This window comes from Artibeus jamaicensis, unplaced genomic scaffold, assembly GCF_021234435.1.
Source record: "Artibeus jamaicensis isolate MK-2021 breed Jamaican fruit bat unplaced genomic scaffold, CSHL_Jam_final contig_797, whole genome shotgun sequence".
Taxonomy (NCBI): domain Eukaryota; kingdom Metazoa; phylum Chordata; class Mammalia; order Chiroptera; family Phyllostomidae; genus Artibeus; species Artibeus jamaicensis.
Window position 1 is genome coordinate 5,540,648 of NW_026521977.1, and position 14,407 is coordinate 5,555,054.

Sequence of the window (14,407 nt, forward strand, 5' to 3'; positions counted from 1 at the left end):
AATTCCCTGAGATCAAACCAAAATGTGTGTACAACAGGATGTTCCATTTCTGTGTATTCATTTCTGACACGGACTTTTTACAAATGCAGTTTATCTGGCTTCCAGGCCCACCTATCAGAAAATGACAATCGTTGGCATGAAATGAAGCCTCCCACCCCAAAATAAAAAAAACTAGACAGCATTAAGAAAGCTCATCAGTTTAGGGCCACCATGAACGGTATGACTAACCAACTTTAGTTGCCCTGGAGGCTCCATTGAATTACAAAATAAAATGAGGCTTACCATGACCAAGGTATTAAGTAAACTATTAAATGTGGAGAAAGGTAAAAAAAGGGGTTCTATAAAACCTAATTTAAGGTATGCACTTAAAATGTCATAGGCAGTGTAAACACAGAGCTCGTTGAGCAGACTATCAGAACCTTAGGTACCCTACTTCTTCCTGCCTTGCTATAAATATGCACTTTTGTTTTGGGACTTATTTTTCCTTTAACATGCTTACATCATTTTGAATGCTAATTTATACATTATTTGAGAGCAAGGACCTTGTCATATACTAAGAATCATAAAAATTTACATGTCTAGGAAATCAAGGCCTAGAAAAAAAGGGACTTAACCCAAATCACAAAAGGCGACACTAAAAAAGCTGGGACTAGCAGCTCAATCCTGTCACCTACTTTCCTCTTATTTTTAACCACATCAGTTCTTCAAAGATGCACATACAGACAATGAATTCCAGGTGATTTGGATATTACGTTTATATCAAAGTGACAGTTTCTATGAAAGGACATTAAGAATTTTGTTTACAATTAACACAGACTAAGTTGAATTAACTGAATATAACTCGACAAAACAACATGAAAAGCATCACAATGAACTCTGTACAGTGGGAATGAATCTTACTGGTGTGAGGAAAATTTTAATTTCTAAAGTCAGTATATAAGACTAAAATCACATGTTGAAAAAAATTTCTAAAATTGCCCCCAAAGTACAATACAGAGCAGTTTCTTCTTTTCCCAACTGAGTGCCAGCCAAGTAACTGCTTTACATGTAGGGAACAGTGTACAAAAATGATGTATACACAATCTTTAAACAGAATCACTTCCCAAAGACGAAGGCTCGTGCCAGGAAAGGCACAGGGGGAAGAGACCTGCCTGAGGACAGAGCAGTTTATGAAATTTCCCACTTATGCTCCTTCACTAGATTACATACCCACTAAGTCTGCAGGCAAGTGGGAGGACTCCCTCTCACCAAGTATGTTTGTGAAAGTCACCTGTGCTTGATGCAACTCCATTGCTGGTTCAATGGCCACACGGTACAATACTTGTGACCTCTTGAGGCTTCTCCAGAGTGGAGAGGCATTTCATACACTCCTCTATTGAGCCAGAGGACTTTCAACAAGGTTGCCAGTCTCTGTTTACCACTGTCCCCTCAAGAAGTCACAGAGAGGTCTAAACCTACTTAATTTTTGGCACCTGGAAAAAAGTTAAACTAGCATTTTGTGAATCCTAGTGTATACAAGGTATTTCCACACAAATTCTCTAATTTAACCTTCAAAATAATTCTTCAAAAAAAATTCCTTAAAATAGGGCTAAGTTGCCCAAAGCAAACAGCAGCTAAGGGAGTTAATTTCCCTAATTAGTTCTAAAATCCAAGATCCCTATCTCTAAGGAAGGGGTGTCGAACTCATTTTCACCAGGGGCCACATCAGGATCATGATTGCCTTCAAAGGGCTGAATGTAATTTCAACTCCTTACCAGTTAAGTAGTTACATTTATACAGTCCCAACTGCAAGGCTGATGTGGCTCCCAGTGAAAATGAGTTTGACATCCCTGCTCTAAGGGAACTGCTCCTCTCCAAGTATACGAAATAACTTAAAAAAATAACTCCTCTAGGTTTCTTAATAGTAAAATTTTAGATTAGTGATTTTGAAATCAGACTTCCTCTCATTTCCCTTTCGTGGTCTAAGATGAAAATTGTTTTGCAGAATCATGGTCCACAGCTCACAGGAATAAAGGAAGGCAGCCTAAAGATTATGCCAGAGAGTGGCTGGGCAGAATAAGCAGAAATGATGGTTTTGGATTAAAATTTTGTTATTTTTGCAAAAGTTCCCTACACTGAGACCAAAAGTATTCTGAACCAAATCTCCATGAATTCTCATGCAGCCAGTCCCTACACTGGGAAACTGGTATAAGGCCTGAACTATAAGAGGAATTATTTTCCCCCACCACTGAAAATAAGGCAGTTTATTTGGCAAACATGGCAAGTGACCAAGTTGCAATCTCAGACTACTATTTATATAGGTGAAGCTACTTGAAAAACAAATAAAAACTCAATACACCAGCAGATGAAACAATTTTATTTCACAGTTGTCTTTAAAACCACAAAGACACTATGTTTTTCATATAAAAACATTAGTACAGATAACTATACTTTCTAGAAAATGATTATATAGACCCTCTCAAAGAAAAATGCATCCCATTATGTGGTTTCAGTGAAGTTGCTTGGGAAAAACTCACAGCTGGACTGATTCCTAAAACATACCATTCTACCACTGCGTCTTTTGGTTCGAAGTATAGAGTATTGTTGTCAGGTCATGTTCCTGCATTCTTACACATTTGATAATAAACATATAGTCAGGGGGATTATCACTTAATGCTCCATTGGTTCATCAGCCTTTTCTGCAGGTGCATCAGCTGGCTGAGCAGGCTTAAGAAAGGAAGAAAAAAGAAAATGTGCGATATTACATTATAAAAAAATCTATGAGAAAAAAGGGGTTACATATATTTTAAAGACTCAATTTTAGTTCATTATCCTGTTAACATTTCTAAACAAAGGATTTTAAGGAAATAAATATAATTTTATAGTTCTGAAAATCTAAGCATCATAAACAATTCTAGCATTTTATCATACTTTGTCTTGCTCAATAGAAGGCCTTCTTTTCATTACCACTACTAGCAATCATACTTTAGACATCCTTTTCCTTTCAGCACTAATACACACAGCAAAAATACGATCAGACAAACTAGCTGCATGGAACTCCAGTCAATCTGCCACTTCTCAACAGTGCTGGTTCTTACCAACAGCAGTTTAATGCAAATCTTGCTTCTCCAAATACCAACAATATCTTTTCACATTGTAAAGAATTCATGCTATAGAAGAAATTTCTGTAGAGGACACTTTATTTTCAATCACACAGCTACCAAATAAGCATTGATAAGTGGCAAATATGTATTGTAAAAATCCAATTTAAAGCCCAATATATAACCTGAGATTCACCAATGCTTCCTGATCCTTTCTCAATGTTTCTGAAGGGATAACTTAGTTTCCAAAGCTGAGGAAGTTTCTCTCCGTCTCACTACTATAGACTCCTGGCTGGCCCTATGACTTGCTTTAGCCAACAAGATGTATGAAAGTGACGCTGTGCTAGTCCTGGGCCTTACCCTTAAGAGCACCTGGCAGCTTTCACTTTTGAACTTTTTACAGCTCTGAGCTGCTGCCCTGCTAGAGAGATGCCTGTGAGAGAGGAACCCAGGGACTACACAGACGGAGGCCCAGCCACCCTAGCAGAGGTCTTCTACTTGTCGTTGTAAGATACCTAGAAAGTGTGGTAAAGATGACACATAAGTTTACAGTTGTGTGGATGCAAAATAAGCTTGTTCCTGTATTACTTATTGCATCATTTATTTGTATCACCAACTGTAAACCTACTTTTGCCAACCGCCCCCGCACATGACTAATAAACCCTTTTCATGTTTGTGGAGAACACTGCCCCTTCAGTATTTTACTTTATTCAGCTTAGTTTTCCTACTGCTATTTGAATTATAAACTTATCTCAATATTTAAAGACGAAGTGGTAGATTTACAAAGTTGCGGTAGGAATGGCAGTTTACTACAGAACTAAAGCCTCTTGTGTTATGATTAGTTATATACCTGTGCCTTTCTCTGTGGCCTTTCTTCAAGACCTTCCAGGAATGGAGACACATCATCATCATCATAAATCGTAAACTCCAAGTCTTTACCGACAATTCCAATGGAAACATTCTGAGGATGGGAAAAAGGTAAAAATAAAACATCAAGAGAATTTAGATTGAAAAATGCTTATGATAAAATGTTGGGGGGGAAATGAATAAAAATTTACATAGCACTTGAATAAGACTTAACTAGTAAGCCCTTATAATCTGCAGATTTAAACTCTCGCTTTTGATAATCATAAGTAGCCCCCAAGGTCTATGTCATCTAGAAAATTTGCAAACTGGCTCCTAATGGGAATGTGCTGCATACAAGTGTGAGGGAGAAAACCATTTACTAGGAAGTGAGCCTAACTCCTAAGAAATAATCAAATTTGTTTCTCGTGTAAGTTAAGACATGATGTTTCTTACCAAACAAAGAAACTAAGTTTGGGGTTCTAAAGAGCTGAATTTGGTGGGGACTTGCTAACCAGTGCAAAACAGCTCCTATAAAATTAAAATTTTAGTGAAACACTGCTTTGTTGTTCTATACCCATTTATGCAATCATCATTTGTTTTTTGTATATGCCCTGACCACAGATTGAACTCCCAACCTTGGTGTATTGGGACAATGTGCTAACCAACTGAACTAGCTGGCCAGGGTTAGGCCATTCTCAATGATTCATTAAAAATATGAAATTAGGAAGCCAGATACCTGAGCAAACTTTTTCTGAACTGTAAATGTCAGTAGGCAACTGCATATCCAACTCTTATGTTATTTTATTTCTTAAAAGATTTTATTCATTTATTTTTAGAGAGAGGGGGAGGGAGAGAGAAAGAAAGGTAGAAAAACATCATTGTATGGTTGCCTCTTGTGCACACTCTACTGGGAAGCTGGCCAGCAACCCAAGTATGTTCCCTGACTGGGAATTGAATGGGCAACCCTTTGGTTCATAGGCCAGCACTCAACCCACTGAGCCACACCAGTCAGGGCTATATCCAAGTTTTAAAAGATATTAATCTTGGAGTGATGGTACTATAGGTATTTTAAATAAATTTTAAATATTTAATGTACTTTCCTAATTTTTCAAAAATAATATTTTGATAACAGGAAAATTTGTTTAGAAACGATTATGTAGGCTATAAAGTTCATATACACATTAAATAGTAATTATGCAACCACTGTAACAAAATGAATTTATAATATGCTGACTGGTCATTAACCTCAACGAGGCCCTTAGCAGTTTCTGCGTTGTACTTACTATACAGGTCCCTAGATTATTCAATATCCTATTCTCTTGGACAACTCTACCATTCCCCATTCTCCTTATAGCTGGAAACCTTGCTATTTCACTGAGAAAATAAAAGCAAATTAAGAAGAGAACATTCACAAGCTCCCACAGTATCCATTCTTTCCTGTATCTGTGTCCCTATATTTTCTCCCTTCCTGTTACTGTGAATGAATCTTCCGATTTCGTGTTGAAGGCCTACCTTTCCACCTGTGTACTGTTGAAGGAAGTTGGTCCAGCAGTTTTTCTTATATTTTTCCTACATATATTTTCCTTTACACTAGATTATTTTCATGCAACATACATGCTGTATACTTCCCATCTTAAAAAACCGAAACTACAAACCCCCCATTTTTTACTTCCAATTTGCCAGCCAATTTCTCTGGACCCACAACAGAAAATATCCTTCAAAGACCTGTCCACCAATTCTTCTCCCATTCTCTTCTGATTTCATTCCAATCAGGCTTTTGCCTGATTTCCATTAAGGTTGTTACCTAAGTCCTCAGTGACATCATTGCTAATTTAATGGTCAATTTTCAACCCATATCTTCCTTGATCTATTAGCAATTTTTCATTTCTTCCTCCTTGAAACAGATCATTCATTTATTTTTAGGGATGCCTCATTTCCCAAGTTTGCCTCTCACCCCCCTGATCATCTTCCTCAGTCCTTTTGGCTAATATCTACTCACTTCTCAATCTCTAAAGGTTAGAGTGCCTTTGGCCTGGTTTTCAAACCTCTTGTCTAATCAATTCTTTTAGCAATCTCATCCTATCCAGTCTCTAAAAGCTATTTCTATATAAAGACTCCAAAATTTGTAACTCTAGACTCGACCACTCTCTACCAAATTCCAGGGGGCACTCAACTGATAACTGGGTCTTTGTGTCACCAAGTGGACAAACAGGCATTTCAAACATCAAATCCAAGTAACTGCCTGATTTTCCTCCACAACCTCTACCCCAAAACTGATCCTTCCCACTGTCACATTCAGCTCAGTAAATCATAAATGTCTTTCTTTTATCGGGCTAAAAACCTTGAAGGCATTCCCCTCACACCTCCACAACCAAATTGTTAGCAAAACTTCTTTGGTGCTTATTTTATTTTATTTTATTTTATTTTATTTTTTTTATTTTATTTTATATTTTATATTTTATATTTTATATTTTATTTATTTTATTTTATTTTATTTTATTTTATTTTATTTTATTTTTACAAGAACGAGGAGAAGGGAGGAAAAGAGAGAGGGAAACATCTATCACTTGCCTCTGGCATGAACCCCCACAGGGGACCAAACCTACAACCCAGGCATCTACCATGACTGGGAATCCAACCAGCAACCTTTTGGTTTATGGGACATCTGAGTCACACCAACCAGTGTTTCTTCAGCTCAATTTCAAAACATACCCAAAACTGAACCCATTATCATCATCTCCAACTCTATGACTTGGCTGTAATCCACCACAATTTCTCACCTGAATTATTTTAACTCTTTAAACTATGTCCACCCATGTGCCCACTACAATCTGTTCTCAAAATGGCAACCAGGTGACTCTTAAAATCTAAGTCAGCCCTGGCTGGTGTGGCTCAGTGGATTGAGTGCCAGCCAGTGAACCAAATGGTCACTGGTTTGATTACCAGTCAGGGAAAATGCCTGGGTTGTGGGCCAGGTCCCCAATTGGGGCATGCAAAAGGCAACTACACACTGATGTTTCTCTCCCCCTCTTTCTCCTTCCCTTCCCCTCTCTCCAGAAATAAATGAATAAAATGTTTTTTAAAAAACTCTAAGTCAAATTGGATTTCCTCTGCTCAAACTCTAACAGCACACTCACAATAAAATCCAAAGTACTACAATGGTTTATAGGACATACACAATATGGCCTCCATTACTTTTCTAGCTTCCTTTTCTTCTTGATCACTGACCCCAACACTATTAGCCTCCTTGTCTCGAACACCACAAACATTCTGGACCCAAGGCTCTTGCACTTGTGTTCCCTGAAATAAGCTTGTTATAGACATTTGCATGGCTCACTCATCTCCTTTAGACCTTTTCCTCAAATTGCACATTCTGGATGAAGCCATCTGTGACCCCTATTTTAAATTATACCCACCATACTACCTTCCTACACCCAACTAGTCATTCTTTCTCCTCCTAACTTGTTTTATTGTTTCTAGAACATTTGTCACCTCCTACTATACTATATAATTTACTTACAGGTATATCATCTATCTCACCCCACTTAGATATATGTACCATAATGACCAAAATGTTTACTGTGTTTATACTATACTGTTAATGCTTAATGCCTGTGTGTGGGAGGTGCTTAAAACAGACACATATTTGTAAACTAAGTTAAAAATATGAAGATACTACTATCTGCTGAAGAAGTAAAGAACATTTCATCTATTGGCTTTATTTCCCCCCCAAAAAAAAAGAGTTCAAAAAATAATTTTAAAATCAAATCACTTGGTGAATAGCTTAAAGAGAAAGAATGAGCCAAAGCAACCATTTCCCAAATTACAGAACTATTAGTATATCTATCAGTATATGCTCCTCTACTACTTATGTTGACACAATAAATGATTACACTGTAATGTTAATATCTACATTGGAAGACAAGGTATTTACCAATATTTACCTTTGTAGTTAGGTCCTGTTCTGCAGGAAGTGTTTCTCTTAAAGCACGCAGACCATGCTTAACCAATTCATTCAAATTGCCTATATAATAAATTCACAATTATTTCTTAATTCCATTTTCATGTTAGGCTTCTTTTATTTGTTGGGTCTATACAATGAAATTGTTTTAGTTGCATACTAAATATATCACAATAGAAACAGTCAAAAGTTAAATGTTTAGCCCTATAATCTTCTAATAATAATAACTATAATAATAGTATTACTGATTATTGTTTTATTTAATAAGAGGACATGGGCTTTTGTTACTAAATTTGACTTTTCCTTGTGGTAAGTTAAATTAAAATCCTGATTCACAAATGATAAAGCTCAAAGTTTTGTAGAATGTATTCTATGAAATGCTAGATACTGTCTTTGCTGTTTATGAAAGGAGTCTCCAACTCTCTCTATGTGGCCAATATTATTCTGATACCAAAACTAGACAGAGATATCACAAGAAAATAAAAAAACTACAGATCAATTTGACTTATAGACACGCTCAAAAAACGTCAACAAAATACCAGCAAACTGAATCTCAGGAATGCAAGATGGTTTAACATTCTGACCGGTATGACTCAGTAGGTTAGGCATCATCCTGAAAACTGAAAGGTTGCTGGTTTGATTCTTGGTCAAGGCACATGCCTGGGTTGTGGGCTAGGTCCCTGGTTGGAGGTATGAGAGGCAACTGATCGATGTTTCTTTCTCCTTTTTTCTCCCTCATTTCCCCCCTCTCTAAAAATAAGTAAATAAAATCTTGAAAACAAAAACAAAAAACCAACCCCAAAGTCAATGAATGCAATGTACCAGAACAGAATGAAAAGGGGAAAAATTCCCCACATGATCAGTAAGTAATTTAAAGAGCATGTGTTAAAATCTAAGACCCTTGCATAAGCAAAGCACTTGAAACCTGCCCTATCACCATTATCTTACATCTCTTACTTTTCTTTCCCACAACTATACTGACTTTTTACTTGTTTATGGACTACTAAATGCAGAAATGTCTGCGTGGCTAAAAGTTAAGATCAGAATCATAGAAAACTAAAAGTTGTAAACAGGGCTTAAATTGGTAGGTAGTAGAGTGTTTCTCAATTCCTCAGACTAACTGACAAGAGTCTTCAAGGTTAGGGATACATATTTGTATTTGAAAAAGTCCTACTGGTGAATGAAACTACTATGGTAGTTAGAAATAGGGTAAAAGTTAGCATGTGTAACAGAAATAATGAACACTTTATGGGCTTATTTTCATTTTTGAGAGGGAGAGAAAAGGAGATGAGGGTGGAGTGGGAGTGAAGAAAGAATGGATAGGGGAGTGAGAGATGTCAATTTGTTGTTCTACTTATTTAAGCATCCATCCATTGATTCTTGTATGTGCCCTCACTGAGGATCAAACCCCCACAACCTTGGCATATTGGGACGATGCTCTAACCAGCTGAGCTACCTGGTCAGGGCCTTCATGGTCTTAATTTTTTAAAAAACTCTTTCTGCAAGACTGGTGGTTTTCCTCATTTAGGATACTGTGTTAATTCACTATATAAGGATTGGAAAGGGCAAAAAGAAAAAAATCACTTACATTCCATAAATTCAGACATATGTCTCTCCAAGTAAGTACGAGCTGACTGAGAACGGGCTCCAATGGACATCGCTCTGCAGTCAAAATAGTTAGCAGATGGACAGGTTTGGAAAATATGAGGACCCATATCCTATAAATATGAAAAAAAGTACACATAATTCTTGATTTTGGTCAAACTAAAAATTAGAAAATTTCTAGTCAGTTTTAAAAAATCATTACAATATAAAAATAGTCTATGAACTTACATCATAACCAGCAATAAGCAGCCCAACACCATATGGTCTTCGGCCATATCTTTGCGTTGGTATCTGGGTCTCTTAAACTAGTTAAAGAGCCTGGTCTAACAAGGAATAAAGTACTATGTTTATTTTCATATTAAATATTACTAACAAAAGCCTTTGATTTATTAATTGTTGCATAATCCACCATAGGAAGAAGATAAAATAGAGCAATTTTTCTTTGGTCTAGTGTTAAAAAATGTTCAACTATCCACCAAACCCAAGAATTAGTCCTAACAAAATGTTTTCCTGCCAAGAAGAGAACCTCATTTGTTTTGGATATGAGCAGCGAAGGATTTTTTAGGACATCTAGAACCACCAATAAAATCTTTAAATTTCCTCTAAAAGTGATGCTTGGTTAGTTTTCCTGAAAACTGAACTTTTCTATGTCTGCAAAATATCAATGGTTTATAAGGGCTGATGAAAGAACAAACAAATTCCTTATTTTAGAACCCATTCTTCCATGGTAAAAGTTCCCATAACTCTCCTAAATTTTAAACATTCTGCTATTGAAAAGTAACTAAACTTTTTCCACAATCTTACCTATGTATATATGATCATATTCCCAATAACTAACATAAGGAATATCAAAATCCTTAAAAGTTCATTTCCAAAATTGTAACATAAAAAGGATACTGCTTCCAATTAGAGCTACAAGACGAGACACAGGAAGAGGTCTGTCAAATACAAATCTGGAATCCAAACACTCCTGGCGCATAAAATTACTAAAAAAGAAACAAGAAAAATTAGTAATTTTAAATCACAGAGCTATTCAAATCTGAATAAAGTAGTTTGATTTTTCTTTCTTCCAAACATTCATGTGGATTACATTCGGGAACCAGAAAGACATGGAAGGATGTGTTTTTGTAACAAACTCTGGGGGTCTGGGGAGGTCATGTGATATTTAAAAAAATACACTCTAAAATATAAATTAAAAAAACCCTTGTCTCAGAGCATTTATAGAATAGAGAGAAAGCTGAGCAAGAAAAAAAGAGCATTTTTTCCTTCCCTTATCCTTCCAACTATGCACAAGACTGTCTTAAATTCTAGGTCTCAAGCCAGCAAAGAGTGTAATTACTCATTTTTTTTTTCTTGAAGGCTGACTACAATTTCCTCAACAGAGCAATTTCAAGAAACAGAATCCACACTAGGGCACTGTTACATATTCTTGCCAATGCTACTTCTATCCATAAGCAGAACTCTAGTGGAAATACTGGACTCTGGACTGTCAAACCTGACAAGACTCAAGCAAGTCTGACATTTAGGGAAAATGAAATCCATGCCTCTTAAAGCCAAGAGCATAAACAACAGATACCCTCCTTTCTTTCTCCGTTGCTTTGTGCAATTTATCTGTATGTCACATCTAATGATTAAATGTTGACTGTAGGAACCAAGCTGTTCAGCGTCTTTAAGTCCACTTCCCAAGGCTGTCTCAAACGATACTGCCCCAAAATGGCAGGTACTAATTGCATGTGACTACTGAGCACTTAAAAAGTGGCTAATCTAAATTGAGATGTATCATGAGTTCAAAATACACAAGAAATTTCAAAGACTTAATAGAAAAAAAGTGTAAAACAGTTAGGTTGTTTTTATACTGATTACATGTGGACATGACAGTATTTTTGACAGACTGAATTAAGTAAAAGGTTTGACAATGCAATATATTGCACATTTTCAAGAGCTAACAGAAACCTATAACACTGTCACTATACACCTTGACCTAAGAGAGCAGGAGTTTGCTGATGACTTGAAAATCTTAAACACTGGCATTACTATTTTCCCTTAGTGATTATACTTTCTTCCCCAAATAAGTGAAACTTACACACAACAGTTTATTACCTCCCATATCCCAATACCCACACTCACATATTACCTGAAGGCACTGTTAAGTGGTCTATGTGTTAGGTTATTTAACAATAACCTTGAAAAAGACACTAAAAAAATTAACATTGACGTTAAGAGGTTAAATAACTAGCCCAATTTCAGATACTAAGTGGTAAAAGTGGGAAGTAAACTCAATCTGTGTGATTTCAGAGCCCCAGCTCTTCATTTACACAATATCTCTAAACTAGAAATAATTTGATCTCCTCTGGGCTCCCACAGAAATCTGTTACTCTTTACTTTATACCTTGTTTTATGGACATACTACTAGATCTCCAGTTCCTAAAAGGCAAAAGCTAGGTCTGATTCACCTTTGTATACCCTGCAATATCCAGAATTGAGCACTGCAAAAAATAAATGCCTGATAAATTCTGGTGTATTAAAGAAAGCAAGGGTAGTTCAGCTGTTTCTTAGAAACCAGAAAAAAGTTGTCAAGCTCTTCTTAGACAAAACAACATCTCAAACAACATACACTGAGTTAACAAGTATCACATTATTCAGTGATTTCTACAAAGTGTTAGTATGCTTAATTCTATTTGTTACTATTCCAGGGATCAAAAAATGGAATACTTAGTAATTGAGCCCAAATCCATTAAGGTATTCACAATCTTATAAACACTCTAGAAGAGAACTTCCTAACATTATCTTACCTAAATCTTTTCCAGCAATTAAATCAATTATAAGTCAAAAGGGATGTTTCTTTTGTTTTTCATGATCATACTCACCATAACAGTCTAGCATCAGCAGTAAGTCCCGCAATTGAGATACCAATATGGTTGTCAACATGGAGAATTTTTTTCTGATGAGCTGCAAGCTCTGACTGTGCTCTCTAAATAAAGACATTATAAGAGATGAAAAACAAGTTTGCAATTTTATTATTTATATGGTGTGACACTTATGTTTTATAGTTCTGTTTTCTAAAGGAGGAAGATAGACTTACTGCTTTACGTACCTTCAATGCAACCAACACTGCATGGGTTTTTGATTTTAAACCAACTGTGGCTGAACCTTGTTTGACAGCTTCCATTGCATATTCAATTTGATGAATCCGGCCCTGAACAAAAAAAATTGTAGAGTCATCTTACAAGACCCTTTTATAAATTTAAAATTAAGAGCTTCAAAATCTCAGATGAACACAGTTAAATCTCAAATGATGTTTTTTAAACCAGGAAATTTAATGATAAATTTAGGTTCCAGGAATGTCTTAAATGATTCTATTCCATTTTCTCCTGGCCTAGAATCTCATAATGTTCTAAACATACTGTGACCACCAAAATCCACTTCACAGAAATAGTATAAAATATTTTACCTGAGGACTCCAAACAGTGACATCATTGTCATACTGGTTGCGAAACTGAAAGTAAAAAAGGCCTATTAATATAAGAACATCACAAATCCTAACTCTTAAGTTGCTCTACCATTAAAAAAAGTTTTCTGATGTTTCCATGAAACATTAACACAATGCTATTAATACAACCTCACTGTAAGATTACTACTACATGTACTCCGCTCCAAGCCAATTCTACAGACACAATGAGCTAGTGTGTGTGTGTGTGTGGGGGGGGGAATCAGATCCAGATGGGACTTAACTACCAACACCCATAGTATCCTTTTGGGTTCAGCCAATTACTTAAGTTCATGTGTCGACTTTCTTTCCTATGTTTGCTTATGTTCTTCCCTTATACGAGACCCTAATAGAGTCAAAAGCATTTCTTTTGTAAAAACTAACTCAAATGTCTATCTCTTGAGGTTTCTCCTTTTTTTTTTCTTCCATAACTCTCCCAATACATACTCCCACCAGTTCTTTACCTACATGTCCCTTACTTCCTTATACTGTGATTAGGGACATGTCTGATTTATCTTTGAGCCGTCGCTACGCTTAAAATAGTGCCTTTTAAGTACAGGCAATCATATTGAATGAATAAATACAAAAAAATTCCTCAGGAAGTCAGAAGTGGACTCACATACCTCTAGCGACAGAACCATTGCTGCTTTAATGGCGGCATTAACGGGCAGGGCAGTACTTGGGAAAATAGTTTTGGGGGTGAGAAGGTTGAGTACCGGAAGCCCTGAAATCTATGTTGTAATCCTAATAACATCACTTTTCTCAGCCTTGGTTTACTCATCTGTAAAACTAGATGACTGGAAAAAGTGATTGAAGAGGGCCTTTTCTGATCAAGTTCTAGTGGACAGAAAAATGAAACAGACCCAGCAGGTAAATACATGCGGTACAAGAACCCAAACCCTGAGGTCAAGTTCGCACTGGCAGTACACGGAGGCTTCCAGGTCAAATCCCTATTATCTCCTCTCACGCCCCTGACGTAGAGCACGAGGGGGCCATTCAGTACTGCTCGGAATCTACTTCACTGAAGGAACTTGAGGGGCGAATTCGGCTAAGTCACGGAGAAGGTAGTGTCTGAGGCCCGGCAGAAAGTGAAACAAACCCAGGAGAAAGGCCGCACTGACTCCCGACAGCCCTTCTCCCCCGCAGGCCAGAGATGCTGAATCACTGCCCGAACCCTCCAGACTGGTATGGTTTCCACGCCCCGTGGCCCCAGACCACTCTAAGGATGGCAGGAGACGCGGCTCGTTATCGTCCAGTTAGCGGACCTCTGCCCCAACCCTTCATAGGCTTGGAATCCAACGCACCATGGTTCCGACGCAGACCTGGCAGTCACCTCCTGCAAAGCGGCAGATCAAGCAGCGCAGCCGAAACTACCGCTCCGCGATCTACAGGGAGGTCTGCGGAATTTTGACGGCAGAGGCGCAGGGC

General features: G+C 37.1%; 1 protein-coding gene across 1 annotated transcript; it reads right to left on the reverse strand.

The window, feature by feature from the left end:
* Positions 1–2,335: 2,335 nt before the first annotated feature.
* Positions 2,336–14,371, reverse strand: PSMA1 (proteasome 20S subunit alpha 1). The gene is made up of 10 exons (XM_037150534.2): positions 14,284–14,371; positions 12,944–12,988; positions 12,587–12,688; positions 12,360–12,463; positions 10,390–10,478; positions 9,721–9,791; positions 9,476–9,605; positions 7,871–7,950; positions 3,931–4,041; positions 2,336–2,706 (listed from the first exon to the last, which is right to left on the reverse strand). The coding sequence occupies exons 1-10, from the start codon at positions 14,284–14,286 to the stop codon at positions 2,650–2,652; spliced, it is 792 nt and encodes a 263-aa protein (XP_037006429.2). The 5' UTR covers positions 14,287–14,371; the 3' UTR covers positions 2,336–2,649.
* Positions 14,372–14,407: the final 36 nt, after the last annotated feature.